General features: G+C 38.6%; 1 protein-coding gene across 25 annotated transcripts in view; it reads right to left on the bottom strand.

The window, feature by feature from the left end:
- MEF2C (myocyte enhancer factor 2C) overlaps nt 1–21,321 on the bottom strand; it is a 178,280-nt gene that overhangs the window by 60,535 nt on the left and 96,424 nt on the right. For all 25 annotated transcript variants that reach the window (XM_069590079.1, XM_069590080.1, XM_069590071.1 and 22 more), the window contains one exon: nt 20,728–20,931. In XM_069590079.1, the coding sequence (XP_069446180.1) occupies nt 20,728–20,931 (204 nt within the window). The remainder of the gene's footprint in view (nt 1–20,727; nt 20,932–21,321) is intronic.

Below are 21,321 nucleotides of genomic sequence, written 5' to 3' on the forward strand. Positions count from 1 at the left end.
GGCTAAGAGTCGGATACAACTGAGCGACTTCACTTTCACTTTTCACTTTCATGCACTGGAGAAGGAAATGGCAACCCACTCCAGTGTTCTTGCCTGGAGAATCCCAGGGATGGGGGACCCTGGTGGGCTGCCGTCTATGGAGTCGCATAGAGTCAGACACGACTGAGCGACTTAGCAGCAGCTATCTCAGGATGCTGCTTCTGCAAACCTGTCCCCTTGATAAAGGCTACCTAAATTATGCCTATGTTTTCTTTTTTTATTCTTTTTCTTTCTGGCTGGGCTGTCTTCTTTGGTGCATGCCGGTTTTCTCTAGTTGCCATGAGTGGGGGCTTCTCTCTAACTGTGGTACTTGGGTTTCTCATTGCAGTAGCTTCTCTTGTTGTGAAACACAGGCTCTAGACACAGGCTTCAGGAGTTGAAGCACGTGGGCTCAGGAGCTTTGGCCCACAGGCTCAGTTGCCCAGCAGCATGTGGAGTCTTCAAGGGCCAGGGATTGAACCTGTGTCCCCTGCACTGGTGGGCAGATTCTTAACTACTGGACCACTGGGGATGTCTGCCTATGTTTTTCTTGAACACTTACTCTTAGGTGAAATTAAGTGCGTGACAAATCTCATTTTCCCATAAAGGGATATATTTGCAATAGAATTCATTTTCTGATGAATAATAACTAAAATGCTTTCCTTGTTGTTCTGTTGTACTATCCACTGAAGAGAGGGGAAGCTCTCAATAATATCAATATTTTATTTTGGATGCAGCTACACAGTTAAAATTAAGGGGAGATTATTGAAAACCTAAGGAAAGAAAGGTGGTTTAATTTTTTTGACCTCTACACTTTTAAGATGAGGAAGGAAGTCCTTTGCAATAACATTTTGACTGTATTTACCTGGGTAAATAAAGTGTAGGTTTGCTGCAATTATTAAAACAATATTTTGCAAGAAATTTATGTCTCTGTTTTTAAGGAAAAAAGGTTGCTTTGTAATTTTTGGTGCCTATATTATATTACTTAGATTCACAATCTAACCGCTCAGCTCTTCACTTTAATTTGCTTGAGTAGATAAGTGATGCCAAGTCTGGTAACTACAAGATGACATTTTTGCTGCGTTTCAGGAGAGGAGGGTAGGGAAAAGAAAAGAAATGTATGCTCTTTATGGAGACAACTATTGTTTTTCTCTGGGCAAAGCTATAGGATCAAGGAGAAATCTTTCATGCGTTATGAAAACAACTTATTTTAAAATGGGTACATAAGCTCTTTCCTTGCCTTTGTTTTCAAAACGATACTGATAACACTGTCGCTTTACAGGCCGGATGGGAGGAAAAGTAAAAGGAATGACAGTAAAACTTCCCATTTTTTTCCCAGCAGTTAGGAAGACAGAGCAAGAAGCGAGATCTTCTTAAGTGAAAATTTCCCAAAGTCCCAAGGAAAAGGGGAAAACTACAGGAGAGTTTCAAGAACCACAAGACTTGGGCTTTGCATCTTGTCAGAAAATCCGCAGTGTTAGTAAAAGCCTGGGGAAAGGCTGGCACAGACCTGACTCAGCAGAGAAATGCCACCCACAGTCACCGACACTGCTTCCGCAGTGGCTTAGCTGCCCTGTTTTCTCTGGAGGGTTCCCCAGCCCGGCCAACCCACACACGTCTCTCGGATGGGAAACTGGACTTTTTGAAAAGTGAAATTAAACAAAGTTGTATAACATTTAAAAGAAGTTTACAATTATGATACTTGGCTTTTTACACGGGCTTAAAGTCAATTTTCTGTTGAATAAATAATATTAACCACACAGTAACCACCTAATCATTTAAAAATGCCTCGAACAGCCATCACCATCATTCTGAATAGACTCCCACTTCTTTTTAAAGTCCACTGTAAAAGATGAGGGGAAACAGTATCATTAAAAGAGCAAGCAAAACAGAGTCCACGTCTGTTTCCATGAGGTCATGTGCACAACTGACTACTGGTCAGAGGACTCCAGTCTATACCGAGATGGGGTGTGAAGTCAAAGCGAGTGGCTGGGAGAAGTGAGAACCCCCTCCCACTTCAACCTTTTATACTACTTTATTGTTGCAGCCAGAGGGACAGATAGAAATCAGTGAAAATTCTGTTGATCAGACACAGGAAACAGGACACAAGAAGATGCAAGTTATATAACCAAGTTTACCTGCTGGAAAAATTGTCAGTTTCACGTGAACTGAGTGTACATGTGTATGTATCTGTGTGTGTGTGTGTGTGTGCCCACGCACGTGCACATGCATACTATACCATGAAGCTAAGGATTTCGAAAGGATCTTCAGAATTACTTCTGGGTAGATGTATTTCTGCATAGCTGTTTTCATCTTTTTGCCCCCAGAAGGAAATACTTCACTTTCAGAATTTAGGTTCCACAATTTTTTTGGTTGTTTTATTTTAGGACATTTGCAAACTGAATGATGGTGTCTAGTGGAAAACCAATTTCTTTCCCTAATCATAATATAGCAAATAGTTTGCTGTCATATAATTTACTAATTTTTTTCTCTAATATAAAATCTCCCATATTTGTAGGAACTCAATCATGGAAAGCAATGAAATATTTCTCCTTTTTTTCTAATATTGATCAGCAAGTGCTTTGATCTCAGTAACTAGATGTCAGGTGTAGAGTCCAGACCTATAAAATTTGTTGCACCTCCTATAGGAAATATTAGGGCTCTGATGGTTGTCTATCCTTAAATCACAATTCATCTTTGCTAGGTCTTCAGAGCGCAAAGTAGGTGTGGTTCAGAGGAGTGTCAAAGGAACATCAGTGGTTCAGAAGCGAATATCCTTTCCCCAGTAGCGATATACATTGTGGGTATGTGACTGGAATATTTAAAACACCTGTTCACTTGGAACTAAGCCAAATGTGTAATGTGTTAGCGTGCTTGGCTCACTTCCAAGAGCATGTATCATTACTGCCATCAAAATACTGAGGGAGTCAGGGCAAAGATACAAAGCTAGAAGCGATGTAAGAAAGATATATTTTATTGTTAACAGTACTATCACATTAAACACTGTTGGCTGGCTAGTATTTTAATGAAATCAATTATTTGTTTTTGTGTCAGAAAAGAAACCAGCAGTGTATGGAATTTCTTGTCTTAGATTTGCTAATTACTTTCCTTACCTTAAAATCTTAATCAAGCTCTCTCCCACTCTCCCTCCCTCCCCCACCCTCTCTCTTTTCACTGTGTTCTTCCCTGGATACATGGTAGTTTGACCCCCGTGGACTACACAGCCTGCCAATCTTCTTTGTCCATGGAATTCTCCAGGCAAAATACTGGAGTGGGTAAGCATTCCCTTCTCCAGGGGATCTTCCCAACCCAGGATCAAACCGGGCTCTCCTGCACTGCAGGTGGATTCTTCACCAAGACAGCCACCACGGAAGCCCGCAAAAGGAACACCAGGGGACAAATTCTATCCTAACTCTATTTGCCAGAGCTCACCAACAAACCTGGGGTCAGCTCCTCCATGGGACAGGGTTCAACCTAGTTTTAAAATTTCTGTTTTGACCTTCGTTAATAGAGTTATTTGTGATTCCTAGTTTTTAACCCCTCTCTACCTTTTCCTTAGTTTAAAATCTGTATAGTAAATATTTTATCTCTGAAGAATTTCATGACTTCATGACCCAAGAAAATACTTATACATGTATTATATGTACCAATTTAGAAATACGACATTTTGTTTGAACGTAATCACAAGATATACTGAAGATTTCAATGTCCAAGGTGTGAATGTGTGTGTGTGTGTGTATGTGTGTGAGCAAGAGAGAGAGAGAGAGAAAAGTTAGAAAACATTGTCTATGTTTACACATACAGGAGGAAGGAGCAGAAGGAAAGGAAATAACATGTTTAGAGGCGTCATGTGCCCAACATGTGCTAATGGCTATATATGTACTTTGTACAAGCTAATGTGCACAAAAAGACCAAAAGTGAGAGTTACCATCCCAATTTTACCGCTTATGAAGCTAAGTATCAGCAGAGATTAAGACACTTGCCCAAGAGCATGGAGTTTATGAAAGTGGAAGAAACCAGATTTGTCTGACTCTCTAGAACTTGCTTCTGCCCCTTCCCCCACACCATCTGCGGCCTAACAAACCATAATGGAAAAGAATCTATATATATATTATATACATATATAAGTAATGTCTATATGTCTCATATACCATACATCATAAATTAGCATGACATTGTAAGTCAATTATACTTCAATTAATATCCAAAAAAAATGGCTGAGCTTTTAGATTACAGGCGTGCAAGTCTAAGGGTAAAGTTTTTACACTTGGCAGTATTGTATCCAGAATCCTGGCCTGTTCACGTGGTCATTCAAAGTGCACACACTGCATTGCGCGTGTCTGTTAGTCGTCCTGTGGTGTCCAGCTCTTTGTGACTCCCTGGACTGTAGCCCGCCAGGCTCCTCTGTCCACGGAATTCTCCAGGCAAGAGTACTGGAGTGGGTGGCCATTCCCTTCTCCAGGGGATCTTCCTGACCCAGGGATTGAACCTGGGTCTCCTGTACTGTAGGGAGATTCTTTACCATCTGAGTCATTGGGCAAGTCCACATACTTCATTAAGAACATCAAAATTTACAGATTTTGATTTCTTCAATTTAATGTAGAGAAGCTTATACAGTTTAAATATGCTTGCTGAGGTCTTTATAATTTGTTTCTTTAAGATATTACATCTGACATTTCGTCTTTAGTCAGAGAAATAAATGCATGTGCATATTATCAGTGCAAACTGAAATTACATGCATATTTCAAAAACAACTTTTTATGTTATAATCATAGCTGTTCACAGGATGGCATAAATGGCTTAAAATATATAAGTATAATGAAAGGTTTTAGGCTTTATAGGATGTACACATATACATGTTGCTTGTAAAAATTAAAATGTTTTGGCACATCTACATTTTACAATTATATTACTTCTATCTGGTTGTCATTTTGTTATTCTTCTGCTTGAGACCATACAGTATCGTTCTTATACCTTCCGTATTATACCTGATTCTGCACCAAACATTTAGAGCTCTTATCTGTTTCCTCCTCTTCCTCATTGCCCTTGCCATTTTTCCTACTGCTCCTTCTCTCTGTGAACTTTCAATTCTTAAAACTAATTCTTAAACTAGTATTTTTCAGGCCCTTGCTCCTTTCTTCTTGTGAATCTTTGCATAACCTTTTGAAAGGTTCGTCTCGATCCGCTTCATCAATTCACAACCATCTCTCTGCATTTCAATTGTTTGAGCTAAAAAGACATCACCTATCATGACTACCATTTCTAGCTTTTAAAATATTCTTTCTATAGTTGTTACTTGATTACAAGGTATCATCATCATAAACCTTACTATGTGCCAGACCCTGTTCTATGCATTTAAAAAATATTCAATCATTTAACTTCATAATAGCTATATACTAGGTACTATTATTAAACCCCATTTAGAAAGGGGAAAAATAAAGAGGAAGAACACTGAAGTGATTTGTCCAGGGACACACAACTGGTAAGCAGTAGGGAGGGACACAAATGGGTAGTTCAGCTCCCCTTTGGGAACTGGGGCTCCCAAACACTGTTACGCTGCCTCCGCCAATATCTCATAATGCCTGTTAGGCCATTTTGTCCTGTTGATTCACATATGTATTTTCTACCTTAGCTGGACTGTAAGTTTTGTGAGGTCACAGATGGAAGCTTCCCAACTTGTATCTCTCCTGGCATCACTATAAAGGTCTATATATTCTAGAAATTCAATAATTACTGCTAGAATAAAAATATCTACAGATAAAAGTGGAAGTAAACATCTAAAATACACATATTGGAAGCCCACTTGTAAAGTTGGAGGTAAAATGAAATTAAAACCTTGCACATATTTGATAACAACATAAATCTAATGTCATTGCTTATCACTAATAAAATGGCCATATTAACTTCTTTGCTACATTTAATAGCTTTCAGCTGTCATTATAAGCATTTGATGCACAGAATAAATACACCTCGTGTTTAAACCATTCTGCTTGTGTTATTTGGCCTTCTATTATAAATAATGCTGTAGATATTTCAAATCTCCAACCAGTAGAAAGTAGTCAAATCAATATTGGCTACGTAATACATAAAGAATGGATGCAAATTTTATAGCAAAGAGATTAATTATTAATTTATATCTGCTTACTGTAACAAAAATTCATTGTTAGCTTTTTCTGAAGTTTAACAATGCTTCAGCCAAGATGGATAAATTATATATGAAAACAACATTATTTAAAGTAAAAATGCTAATAAAACAATTATATTATTTAATATTTATGAATGTCATACAATGTTGTATGTAGTAATTCATGCACTGTTCTTCTCATACGATACGCTAGCATGGCTATTATAGCTCATATCACTATTATTGAGCAATATTAAAATGATTTTTTAGCAATTAAAATAGCAATATTTTCCATATTATAAAGGTTTTGCTGAAAAGTCAGAAGTACATATATTATTAGAGGTTAATTATTTCTAAAACGGAATGTATCCTGCATAGCACAAATGACTCAACAATGAAAATTTTGTTCAAAAAGTGTGCATATAAAAGGCTTTGTCCCTGGAATGCAGCTCTAAGTGGCTCACTATCTAGGTTGAAAATGGCTATGCAGGGTTGTATGTCCTATTTTTCCATGCCTGCACTAAAGATACAATATGGGAATTCAGCTTGGTAATTACTAATACACCACACAGACACAATTACACCCTGTATGAGGCATGAAGGAATCACTTGTGGTCTGCATCCATTACAAAGAGCAGTAGGGGGCCACCAGGCAAGACGACAAAATGCTTTACAAGACGGAAGGAGACCAGAGGAGTTGATGTACATAGATACAAGGACCTTGATTCTTCTAGCAATGATTTAAGTCTCTTTCCATCAATTATCGTCCTTTGTCTCAAGAGTCTTATCACCAGCAGCACTACAGGAACTGGGCATAACAATGCTCAGACCCGTATAACCCCATGAACTGTGCTGACATTTCCACACCCTGTTGCTATGTTTGACCTGGTTATTCAGATTACTTAAGCAAAACAAAAAGAGAGAGAGAAAAAGCGTTACAATTGCAAAACTGGTGTCTGTATTTTTTTTTTTAAGGCTTACTCAGAATTCCGTTTCTCTAAACTGAAAGCCATCCTACCTTCAAAATGTTCCTTCTCAAAGTAGTTTCTACTCCCTTTATAAAATTAAAAGTGAAAATACACTTGGATGCAAAGCATAGTTGTAAGAACAGAGACTAAATACTGGTATATCAAGCGGTTACATACGTAACAAGAGAATTCTACGTCCAAGGGAGCTAAACTAAAATAAGTCAGCCGCTCTTTTTAGCTACAATGAGTCACAGGAATAATTTTCTTTCTGCGAAACTCTTGAAAGTTTCGAGTTTAATTGCAAGCAGTAAGCGGTTTTTATTATAACAGTTTCCTCCTGATTATTACACAATATACATTATTTTACAATACTTTCATTTAAGATGCGTTTTTGAAATACATGTTATAATTATGGATTTTTAAGACCTTAGGAAAGTTAGTTATGGCAGTTGGTCAGATTTCTGTGAAACAAAGCCTTGTCTTTTAGAAAATGTTTACAACCTATGAGAAAAAAACTGTGTCCTGGGGCTAAAATGTTTATTGGCACCTAGAAGTCTGAAGGGAGACTCAGGCCTGCGGTTTTTGGAGGGTACTTTATCATCGCTGCATTCTCAAAGGTTTCTCTGAATGAATAGAACTGGATTACTCAGCCTTCTATTCCACGCCTATTCCTCTCCATTTTCCTTGGCACGAACTAGAGCCAGGCTATTTTTAGTTAGGCAGTTTTCTATTTTTAGACAACTACCAGTTAGAAGACATTTGTTCGGAAAAAATTTAAACACACACACACACACACACACACACAAAGGGAGGAGGGAAAGAAGCTTCTCTTCACATATTGTAAAGCAGCCTTCAACCTGTAACTCCAGGCATTTCAGCTGCTTTCAATCTTGGAAAAATAAAGAAAAATTCAGAGTTCAGGGTTTTAAAAATAAACCTTCCCTCTGGCAAACAGACCAAAATACAACAAGCTGTTACTATGTGAAACAGCGGACTACAAAAACAAAGAACATTCTCCAATGATTGAACTGCGGGAAAGGTTGGAGAACTATTAGGTTATACGAATGTTACACAGGCATGTAACAATTTTCCAGCCTCTCAGCCAGATGGAGGGTGTTTTAGAAATTAGGGAGCGGGTAGAGGGATCCTCATCTGTACAGTTAAGATGCGGATGTCCGATACAACCTGAAAGTTTCCATTCTTAACACCAGAGACCCTTGTGTCAAACTTAAAGGTAATTATATTCACTGCATTTTTCAAACATTTGTATTCTATAGAATTTCCCTAAAAATCATAACCACATGTTTACAGAGAAACGACATACTAAAAACAAAATTCCGGTGCCAATGGGAAACAAAATTAAAGCCTGCTTCATGTACACATAGATGTGTGTGTGTGTACGCATCTGTATATCTCTAAATCATGACCTGTATTAGTCTTGCTTTTACTTTACATGGGGGAAAAATGACTTGCAGACTGGCTCAGCCTATCAACTTACTCTACTTATCTTTCAAAGTTGTGTTTTCCCCTCTAACCCACCATGAGATGGATGTTTTCATGGGCTCACAACTGAAATTACTTTCTTCTCCTTCAGTTAGCCTGCTGTGCCCTAAGTCTTTTCAAGGTTCAGACTGGTGGACAGGATAGTCACCGGCGCATCACCAGTAACTAGCACAAACTTTAGCGCCTGATCTCCATGTTCATGTGTATCTGCTGAATGAGGGAACAAATATTGCGCATGCTGTGTCCACAACGGCATACCGACCCGGATGATCACAGTCACGTTTCCTATGCACTCAGCACAATGCCTCGCACGTAGGGAACACTCCACAAATGCTTGTGGAAAAAACATCAATTCACTAGCCTTTATTAGTGGCAACCCACTCCAGTACTCTTGCCTGGAAAATCCCACGGGCAGAGAAGCCTGGTAGACTACAGTCCATGGGATTGCAGAGAGTCGGACACAACTGAGCAACTTCACTTTCATTTTTAATTTATTTAAGTGCTATCATTATTTATGTAAGAATGTGATATTTATTAAGGCATTCTCCGATGGCTCAGTGGGTCAAGAATCTGCCTGTAATGCAGGAGACGCAATTTTGATCCCTGGGTCGGGAAAATCCCCTGGATAAGGAAATGGCAATCCACTCCAGTATCCTTGCCTGGGAAACCCATGGACAGAGGAGGCTGGTGGGCTACATGTTTAAGGGGTCAAAACTGAGTGACTAAGCACACACAACTATTAATAGAAAATGCTATATAATTATTCTCAATATAAAAAACTGCTGCTTCTCTGTCTTTTGGTAAAACACCTTAAATTTTCTGAACTTTTCCCTTGATGTTGAAAATAAAAACATCTTACCTAACTTAAGGGCTTTCCTCGAAGCTAAGTGGGTAAAGAACCTGCCTGCAATGCAGGAGACCTGGGTTCGAACCCTGGGTCAGGAAGATCCTCTGGAGAAGGAAATGGTAACCCACTCCAGTTTTCTTGCCTGGAGAATCCCATGGACAGAGGAGCCTGGTGGGCTATACTCCGCAGGGTCACAAAGAGTCGTTTAGCTTCTAAACCACCACCTAACTTAACAGTTGACAGTGGGCTCTGACATCTTTTACAGCCATGATCATCCCATCAGCCCTGTGAGCCAGGATGGGTCAGGGTGGACCAACTTAGAACGTTGAACAAGTCAGCCCAGGTTATAGAACTAATAATGTGTGGTGTTGCCATAACCAGAACTAATCTCTCTCCAAATCTGTGGGGCTTTAAAAGTTCCTTCCTACAAGTAAAATTTAAAGGAGAACTCTCACGATAATGCTTCCAACAACATTCTTTAGGAAGATTGCCCTGCAGCTTTCTTTTTCCCCATGTGAAATTAATTCAGAACTACCACCTTTCAGGAGAACCTAGTCGGGAAGCCTGGGGAGAAGATAAAATTCCCCGCATACCTAATTAGGAAACCTGAGCCTGGTACACATGCGCATTCCCTTTCTGGTGGAAAAGCTTAGAGCTTAGGGTTGACCTGGTTTGTTTCTGTCCTTTCCTGCCCCTTCCTCCGTTTTTCTTTCTTCCTCAGGGTAATTTCAACTTCAGTGTTCCCTCCATCCTCTCATCTTGATCCACAGAATCCCACTTACTTTAACAAATATGCCATTCCTGGGAGTATGATGCAGCTTTCCTGATTGATTCTCCCTGCCCTGGCACAGACCCTAACACCCAGTAGGGATGCAACCAATGCCTGCCGTGGGAATGAAAGATGGAATGGCTGGTGCAACCTCTCCAGCTCACAGGTCCCTTATTATGTTGTATCCATCAACCATCACGCTAGTTACCTCATCAACAAGAGTGCTGGGTTTGCCAGTTTCATTCTTACACCAGGGCTGCTGAGTAGAAGGTTTCTGGGGTGACGAACATTTCTGGACCCATCCTGACCAATGGAAGCCACTAGTCACATGTCACTATGAGGCACTTGAAATGTGGTCAGTTAGACTGAAGAACTAAACTTTTGAGTTTATTAATTTCAATTAATTAAAATGTTAATAGCCACCTGTAGTCATTTCATTTCATCTGAAACCTGGCTGTATTATCCAAAGAGAATTCACATGACAGAAATGACTGACTGTGTCAGGCCACAAGTGCTAAAATATGTTACTTATTTACAAATGTGTACAGGTATTAAAAGACGCTTACTCCTTAGAAGGAAAGTTATGACCAACCTAGATAGCACATTCAAAAGCAGAGACATTACTTTGCCAACAAAGGTCCGTCTAATCAAGGCTATGGTTTTTCCAGTGGTCATGTATGGATGTGAGAGTTGGACTGTGAAGGCTGAGCGCCGAAGAATTGATGCTTTTGAATTGTGGTGTTGGAGAAGACTCTTGAGAGTCCCTTGGACTGCAAGGAGATCCAACCAGTCCATTCTGAAGGAGATCAGTCCTGGGTATTCTTTGCAAGGACTGATGATGAAGCTGAAACTCCAGTACTTTGGCCACCTCATGTGAAGAGCTGACTCATTGGAAAAGACTCTGATGCTGGGACGGATTGGGGGCAGCAGAAGGGGACAACGGAGGATGAGATGGCTGGATGGCATCACTGACTCGATGGACGTGAGTCTGAGTGAACTCCGGGAGACGGTGATGGACAGGGAGGCCTGGCGTGCTGCGATTCATTGGGTCCCAAAGAGTTGGACACGACTGAGCGACTGAACTGAACTGAAAGAAGCATTTGTGTGGTATATCAAAAAATAAAGTTTTAAATTCAGAAATTCTTGAATAAGAGTTACTATTATTCATTTGTATATAAGGGTTTTTGTAAAAATATTTTATCAGATGTGAGGGGAAAAAACCAAATACCCACTTTAGAATTTACTGTTTACAGCGTTTCTTATCCTAAAACAGTAGCTCTAAATAGTTACTGAGTTTATTTACTAAAACATAAAGATAAGAGATTTAATTGATATGAAGAGGCTTTCAGAATCTAATTAACCTCCCAGCTAGTCATTAACTCTATGACCTTTAGAAATAATTGACAGGGATTTTTTTTTTTTTTCTTATTGAAAACTTCCATTAGGTGGCTAAACTTCGGGATCACACAGAACACACTAAATGCCGTTGAGACGTGACTGGATAACATGCCAAACAGCTATTAGTAAAATGAGATATATTCCCAATAAGATAATCTACCCACCCAATCTGTTGCATCCATATGCAGCATTTGCCTAATTATAGTGCTTTTAATGATGGAGTCTGGAGTCTTTTTCCAGAATGTCCTATGAATTATTTTGATCATGAGGGTAATGAGGAATGTATAGCTGCCACCACTCTCTGTACCCACTGCTAACCACTGACATCATACTTGCCTGCCGAGTCTGGTCTTGAACTCAGAATCTTCCTTGACACTTGCTCTTGGGAGCCACTAGCAACTGATGGGCACGCATAGGGAGGGGCCAGGAGATGCAGTGCTCACTTCACTGTGTAATAACAGGCCTTTTATATTGTGCTTCCAAAAGTGTAACATGCTTGCTTCCAAGAGTTAATTTAACCATATATCAGTTAAAAACAAATTTTTTTTATGGTATGAAAAATGTTCACAAATGTACTTTCAAACTCCACACTAGAGAAAATAGATATTTGGAAAGGCTCTGGTGCCTTGGTACTCAGTTTGGTTCACAGACTAGCAGCATCAGTTATCATCTGGGAGCTTGTTGGAAATACAGACTCTTGGGCCCTGCCCTGTGCTCACTGAATCAGAATCAGCCTTTAAGCAAGATCTCCCCAGTGATTCAGACTGGGCCGGAGGCATTTTGTCTGAGACCCTCCGATCTCTCTTGTTAGATCCTGGCTGAAGTACCACCATTGCTTCTCTTTTTCCCAGGAATCTACATATATTGGTCTGAAAGTCTTTTACTTTCCACCAGGGCTACAAGAAATATCTCTACATTGTCCACATGCCTTTTTTTCCCCCTTATATAAAGTGATGAAAGTGGAAGTTGCTCAGTCGTGTCTGACTCTTTGTGACCCCAGAGACTACACAGTCCATGGAATTCTCCAGACCAGAATACTGCAGTGGGTAGCCGTTCCCTTCTCCAGGGGATCGTCCCAACCCAGGGATGCAAGTCTCCCACATTGCAGGCAGATTCTTTACCAGCTGAGGCACAAGGGAAGCCCAAGAATACCGGAGTGGGTAGCCTATCCCTTCTCCAGTGGATCTTCCCAACCCAGGAATTGAACTGGGGTCTCCTGCATTGCAGACGGATTCTTTACCAACTGAGTGATGAGGGAAGCAACAGCCTTTATCCATCTCTGGTTCTCTTGAAAGAGTTTCACCCTTTATTATTATTAGAACATATCTGACGTCAATGAAGAAAATCTGGTAACTTTTAATATTTATACCATAATGATCATCAGTAAGTTGTTTATATATATATATATTTTATATATATACATAAGTATATATACACAGGTATAGATGTATCTGAATATATGCATACATATATATATATCCATGCACACACGCTCAGTCGCTCAGTTGTGGCCAACTCTTTGCGACCCTGTGGACTGTAGCCCACCAGGCTCCTCTGTCAATGGAATTTTCCAGACAAAAATACTGGAGTGATGTGCCATTTCCTTCTCCAGGGGATCTTCCTGACCTAGGGATTGAACCCATGTCTCCTGCATCTCCTGTACTGACAGGCAGATTCTTTACCACTGAGCCACCTGGAAAGCCTGATATATATGTACATATATATATAATATTTATTAAATGTCTACAATATGCCATACATTGAGCTGGCAGTTGAAATTATAAATAAAACATCATCATGTCCTTCAGAGAAAGGAAGTAGGCTTATAATAATAGTTCTTAAAAATGCAGTGAGGCAGTTGAAATAATAAACATCCTTTGATTAAAGACTCACCATCTTTTATTCTGATTCTAGGCAGGACTCTGAAATTGTTCCTAAAGCTTCACTTTTGAGTATTTCATAGCCATATACTTAGTACCAACCCTAAGGAAATAAGGATATTCTACTCTTTGATATCTTATTTGATATGTTTTAAAACCAAATAATGTTACGTTTACCTAAGGACTGTAAATGGCTAGAATGCAACAGTTGGTTCAAATGTGCAGTCCAACACCAAGCTGTAGGTGTCATGAACTCTGTAAATGTCATTAAATGTTGATAATGATGATTCAGGCTAAAAAATGTTTCCCCCTTTCACTTTCAGATATTGAGGGAAAAAAACCATGAAGACTTTGGTTTGTTCCAATTCAAGGTGATTCATGTAAAATAATAAGGATAAAATGGTGATGGTTAATAATTATAAAGCAGTTTCACTACTGACAAAAGGCTGTATTTTGAAACCTATTGTCTTTTCTGCTCCTACTATTATTAAATAATTTTCTGTTGACTCTGTTAGTACTAAGCCATTAGAGCTGTGTAACGAGAGATGAGAGGTAATGTGTTATTGCCTTGTGCATATAACTTGAGTAATCTAACATGCACTTTATTTGTTCAACAGTGATTTTCTTAATAAATGACATGTGAAGCAGCTTTTCATGTTTATAAAATATATGCAAATTAAGCAAGTGCATTATTTTTAAAAAGGAATGGATTTTCAAATTTTATATACAGAAATTCATTGTGGATTGATGAGAAATATGAATATATTTTAGACCTGTTTCTTTTAGACTTTGGGGAACAAATATAAATTTGATTTACAGAGACAAACAAAAGTCTTTTAAAGATATATAAACAAAACCAAACATTACAACTTAGGAAAAATATGCAAAACGTTTTCTTTTACTGTTTTTAACAAAATAACTTTTTTCTTGTTTTCCTTAGAATACTCAACACTGAAGGTTTAAATCTTTATGGAATATACTAATCCTTCAATTTTCAATACTATCTATCTAAAAGCAATTATATATTTAGTTTAACAGAGGACAAGGCAGAATTACTGAGCTACTCGCAGTAAGAACTATTTTAATTATAATTCACAGTAATCTAAGAAGAATTTTTAATGTAGCTCAAAAATATTACTTCTCTAAGTTTCTGGAAAAAACCTGCTTTTCTGAAGAAATTAATTACTAATTATAAAGTTAAATACTAGCCTATGCTGCTTCAAGTAAGTTTAAAAATAGTAACAAGGAAGACCTACCATCCTTCCGTTCACAAGCTTCACACTTAAAAAAACAGCATGCATTACCTCGTTCACGTGGCTAGTGCTCCCTGTCAGCCTGGACAACTCAAAAGAACTTTCGAACCAGACGGTAAGCTTACTGATTGACTCTGCGGTTACTGGTGTGGGGGCAAAATGTGCTTTCAGTTTTACGATGAGTGTGTAATTCCAGACTGGTGTCTCTCAAAGTGAACATTTATGCTTTGGATTCTAAAATCTCAAGGCTACACAGTTCTTCACCTCTGAAATGCACTGTTCTAATTTCACATTGAACAATTAATCCTGGTGTCGATTTGAAAACACAATTAGTTAAATGCCTCCTTTTTCAGATTTCAGTCTAGACCAGTGCTGTCCCACAGAACTTTCTCGATATCACTGTATTCTACATCTTCCCTTGCCCCATTTGCCAGTCACTAGCCACACATGGCCAGTGGCTACTGTATTAGATGGTACGGATCTAGATCACTGTAGTTTTTGACAGTGCTTTGATGAAATTTATAAAATTTTAGTGAACTGTTTCATTGGAACTATAAAAACATTTTTATACTTTAAACAAGTAACATTATGCTATATGGCAATCCCATGGCTATATCCTGTTATAACTGTCTTCCCCTGTTTATTTTTTCTACAGATATATGCTGATGGCCTAACACTCTCTCAACCTCACATTAAGCCCTGGAGATGTGATGGAAGACAAAATGTGCCCTGCCTTCCAGAAGTTAAAAAATCTAGCGTGGAACAAGCAATTGGACAATAGCTTCAACAGTGCTTTGATAGAGAAAACAGAACATATTAGAGTCCTATATTATAATATAGGAAAAACAATAAGCATAAGTTACAGAGCATCTCCAGGATATTTCCAAAAGTATAAGCTGGGGCCTGACCTGAAGGAAGGCTAAATAAAAGCCAAGCAAAGGCTGAGTAAGGAATGTTGAAGACAAAACAAACAGGGCTTGGAGAAGCTGAAGGATGTAAGCATCTTTAGATGGCTTGAGTATAGGATGAGAACTGGGTGAGGGGGTGGCTGAGGAAAATAACAAAAGGTGAGGCTAGAGAAGAGAATTACAGAGGCTAGATCACACATGACCTTGTGAGCAATCTTGACCAAGAGACCTTGAGGGGCCTTGGTTACGTTCATATCTCCATGCATTCCATGGCACATAGCACATGGCAGGAATTCAGCCAATCTTTGTTCAGTGAATGCAAGAAAGAATGAAAATTCAACAAATGATCAAACATATAAGTGAATGTTCTTTTTCTTTTAGAAAAAGTATGTGTCACATATACCTATGAAGCATATATATTTTTCATGTATCTATATTTTTATAAGAATAAAATTGAAACCTATTTAATTGGGTTATATAAGGGAAGCTCATGTAAAAAGAGACATATTTTGATATGTTATATCTACTCCTGACTTTTGTAATACGGTTTGTAAAGTCCAATTCCACTATTGGCTGAATTTGCTTTTCAACAAAAATTGTTCTAAATTTTTATCAACTATGTAAAGGTAGTTAACTTATTGATAACCTCCAGGAGCACTGTGGAATACTAAAGTGTATTAGCTATTTTAAGGCCTTTGCAGACCCAATTCAGGCCTTAATTATTACTGTGCAAGGAGATATTTTGCTAGAACTGTCTTTAAATCCAAAAACAGCAATCGGGTAACAGAAAATAAAATTTCATGTAAATATCATCTCTCATTCTCCCCTTTCTTTTTGCCCACCTCACTCGAATGCTCCCTCTCTCACCCACACACAGACTCTCTTCTTCTCATCCTCGCACCTCAAAAAGAAAAGCCAGTAATCTTCTCCCGAGAGAGCTGTGAATCAGAGGTCCTTTCTGCAGGGGTTACATCCATCTTTCTGATTTCCCAGGGAGCGGCACGGGTTCTTATGTTTTATCCCATGGCCACACAGAGTCACTTAGTCACTAGCCCAGACTAGATGAGCAGCTCAAACAGAATTACTGAGTCACTGAGAGGTGAGAGGTTCCCTCCTGGCCAGGTGCTAAGTGATGCTCCCAAGTGGGTTTTGTGGTTAGAAAACATGCGCTGGATATGAGGTAGCCTGTCTGGGACTTCTGTCTCTCCAAGGATCACCTAGAATGATCTGGTGATCAACAACCTGTTTGAAGTTTAGTTGAACTGTTTAGCTGAAGCCTTCCTTTCAGCAGTTTGTATTACTTTAATGAGATTATTGCTCCTTTGCCCTCTGACTGTTCCCAAGCTAATTTTTGTCTGTTTCATATCCTTAACACGAATGCCTGTCTCCTGGTTCAGAAGTCCTTGAGCGGTGCTGAACGTAAGCCGGTGCCTGCTAAATCCTTGCTGAGTGAAGAAATGGCTCTACAGGCTTACAGCATGTCCCCTGGGACCTGAGATCTTCAGTTCATCCTGAAGCGCTCAGCTCCACGTCTCCTTCCCCAGCATCAACTGTGGGAGTCGGCAGGCAGCCAAGAGAACCAAGAGTGCGCTAGACAGGCGCAAGGGGATGAAGGAAGCAGTTTCTGAATACCATCAGAGTCTCCACTGAATTTCCACAGCCTCACAAGCTACCATTTTGGGTAAATACCTAGTATACTTGTCATAGAGTTAAATAAGATGGACTTTCTTCAAAGGAAGTGTTTTTAATACAATAATTGTTTTTTTTCCCCTACCCAGTAGATTAAAAACTTAACACATTTACAAAATCTGGCATATTTATATATTGTATCTAAACAGATATTCAAGCTGCATTATAATATAATAATAAAAAAACCCTGATCCCAGTCTATTAAGTCTTTGTAAGTCTTTGTGCCATTGTAACAGTAGTGCTAATTATCAAGCAAAGACATGATAATTACAAAGAGCTTTTTTGCTAAAAGAAGGAATCTCTTTCAACACCCACGTGCTGCACAATTTCCTATGACCCTGTAACACTACTCTGGTATGGCCCAGAAATTTGTATTTCAGGCTGAATACTGGGAATCGTGTTATTCCTCTCTCTTCGCCAATCTTTTTTTTTCTTGTGAGTAAACTGTTTTCAGAGGGTTAAGGGAGAGCGGTAATGGTCCAAATGGGAAATATAAAACTAATGACCCTTCATGAAACATATTATGCTCCTCATTAAACTTTCTCAGTTAAGTGTATTCCATTAAATTAAAATAAATAGGATTTAAAATTTTACCCAGGAGTAGTAAACTATCCTAACTTTCAACTTTGTGTTAGATCTATTCTAAGAATAGATTTCTCAAGTCCCTGATGCATCACAGGTTCTTAGCCTGCAACATGCAGAGGTCTTCAAACTTTGTGTGTGTAAGAATTACTTTGGGAAACTTACTACAAATGCAGCTTCCCACCGAGATCCCTTCATCTTCACCAAGGATCTCAGGCACACTGACTTCAGTGAAATGCACTTTGAAAAGTACTCTGTATTTTTCTGGTATACACTTTGTCAAGTTTAGGGATCCCACTTGACTGCTTTCTGCATCATCTCAGTTATTACTACAGTGTGGGAAAGCCAAATGGTGAAGACTGTTGTGATTCAGGTAGTAGAGCAGGCCAGTCCTGAATCATGATAGACTTATATGTGATTTTCAGAGAATCAAAGCATTTCTAATTTCGATCTAGGAGCCTCAGAATGTCTTTTTGAGAGATTCAGAGCTTTAATCTATTGATGTTAAGGGCAACATAATGATGGAATTGCTACTCTACTCTATTTTTGCTTTTTTAAAGAATTACATTGTACAAAACTTTCAAATTCACTGTCCTCCTTTTTGAGAAGAGAAAACTTCAGACCTGAGAAGTAGCCAGTTTGTCATCCAGTAAGACTGTGCAAGGCAAGGCCTCAAGTGCAAGCCCTTTGACTTTCAACTCAGTGTTCTTCTCATGACCATGAAGAAGTCTGGTTGAGGCACCCATCTGTCCCAGAATATGAAAATCTCTAGAGTATGTGAAGTTTTAACTCTCCTTTAAACCACAGAGTATATTCCTGAGCAAAGCCCACAGAAGATAATTTTATAGATTATTTTTAATTTTTATTTTTACTTTATTTTACTTTACAATACTGTATTGGTTTTGCCATACATTGATATGAATCTACCACGGGAATTTATAGACTTTTAAACTCCTAAGAAAACAAATCTAAAAAGTCAAATTTTCACCTAGATTAATACAGTTCAACTGCATTTCCCACCATATGAAGGACAGGAGCAGTTCAAGTTTGATGACAAATTCCAATTCAATTTTTTGCTGTTGCTCTGCAATGTTTATTGTAATGCTTTTGGTAATGAAGTGGAGTTTTGAGTATAGAGTTTCGTCTTCAGAACTCACGTTAACTGTGTGTCAATGTATACAAGCATGCATGTGAAAGCACTTTCACATGTGAAAACACTTATGAGGTTTGACAACTGTTAATATTTATGTATTTTCACACTTATATCTGTGCATGAATAAAATGCTATCTGAAATACATACTAGGTAATTTAATAAATGATCTTAAATTTCAAGATCAAGGCAAGCCCGCAATTAAAATCATCGGTCAGTGAAACACTAAATGTGTAGTAATGCAAATCTGAAAGTATTTTAAAATACACATATTAGACAAGGATGACTCAAGAAGGATGAGATTAATAATTTGACAAGATGCCTGATTCCTAGCAAGGAGCAGATTCACAGAGTCCCTACTACCATACCACTCTCACTCTCTCCTTATCATCTACTTTTGTTTCTCTGAAATTATTTGCTTGGTCTTATTAGGCAAAAAATTTAAAAAAAAATTTAAAAACTTTCAAGTGAAAGTAAAGAAATGAGAATTAATCTTAGACAATTATAACAGGTAAAGAGAAGATGGATGTAAGAGGCAGATTAATTTGATCAGGATTAGAACTACATTTTTTCATAATATGGAACCACTTAAAGCAATGGCAAGAATAACTTGTATTCTGGTAGACTGATTCTGAATACACACTTCTGAAACATTTATTTTCTCTTAATTCTGGAAAAGCAGTCATAATCAAGGAATCCATGAGGAGAAAGACAGGAGGATAAAATAGATGGGGACATCTTATGTCTGAATAATGGGGATATATACTTCATTATACCTATTCCCTTTTGGTTTATTATTCATTGCTTACGAAGGGTACTATAAGGCAATAACATTTAAATAGCATACATGTGGGAAACATTTAAAATTGTATGGCAATGTTACTTATGGTAAAAGATAAGAAATATTTTTGAGTTTCAACATGGTGCTTATTTATTTTTGGCACAATGGAACCATGTTTTAAATCTAACTTTGATAAAACACCAAGTGACATTTAGAAATTCATTTTCATCAGATTTCTGATTGCACGTGTATCAATAGCGCTATATGATTTGGGGGAAAAAAACACTTCTGGGAGAATAACTGTCTTTACTCTTTCAGCAAGAATACATTAGGAAGAATGAATTAGAAAAAGAGACATAAAGCGAAAAACAAATGAAAAGTTACAGTGAGCTCACTTTAATTTTTTTCTTTGACTATGCTGCCAAAGCATAAACTTAAAAGAAACCATGAGAAGTATATACTTTAGTATATACTTCAAAGCAATCATGAGAAGTCACCTAAGATGTGGGTGAGCTGTCCCCGTAGCCACACTTCCCATTTCTGGTGGCCTGACACTGGGGTGGACAAGGACGACTCAAGAAGGACGAGATTAATAATTTGACAAGATGCCTGATTCCTAGCAAGGAGCAGATTCACGGAGTCCCTACTATCATGCCAGTCTCACTTTGCATTTTGAGAGAGAGAGAGAGGGTGGAGTAAGAATCGGGGCAATCACTCTGAGTACACCTGCGGGCATATAAACATTTTAGGAAAAGGAAGTCGTGCTTGTGTGGAGGCAGGGAGGAGAGGAGGGAAGGTCTGCACGCAAGCCCCGCCACCTGAGTTTGGGGTTCACCAGGCGCGAGTGCACGCTCACCTCCACGATGTCCGAGTTCGTCCGGCTCTCGTGCGGCTCGTTGTACTCCGTGTACTTGAGCAGCACCTTGTCCATGTCCGTGCTGGCGTACTGGAACAGCTTGTTGGTGCTGTTGAAAATGATTAGCGCGATCTCACAGTCACACAGCACGCTCAGCTCGTATGCCTTCTTCATCAACCCAAATTTCCTCTTCGTAAACGTCACCTGAAAGAAAGCAAGCAGGCAGGTTTTTTTTTTTAAAAGAAAAAGCACTCCTTGAAAAACAAAACAGTACTTTTTCCCCTTTGTAACACCAAGTGTGTCGTGATCAGAGCCCTTGGCACTAACGCGTTTGGAAAGAAAGCAAAGAGATCTAAAACCAATTTCTGCTTAGAATTGCAATTTCTAGCTTGCTGCTGAATGCAGAAACTGTAAATGCCAGATTTTGTGTAGGGTGTTATAATGATGGTGACCTGGGACCTGTTTTGTTGAACAATTCAAGATTTTTTTTAAAAAGTCAATTTCAGCAATGTTAGCATACTTCTTAATTATAAATCTGGAGCTTGTATTTTGGCTACTCGAAGACTGGACATGACATTATGGACATAGTATTTT

The sequence above is a fragment of the Ovis canadensis genome, chromosome 5, assembly GCF_042477335.2.
Source record: "Ovis canadensis isolate MfBH-ARS-UI-01 breed Bighorn chromosome 5, ARS-UI_OviCan_v2, whole genome shotgun sequence".
NCBI lineage: Eukaryota > Metazoa > Chordata > Mammalia > Artiodactyla > Bovidae > Ovis > Ovis canadensis.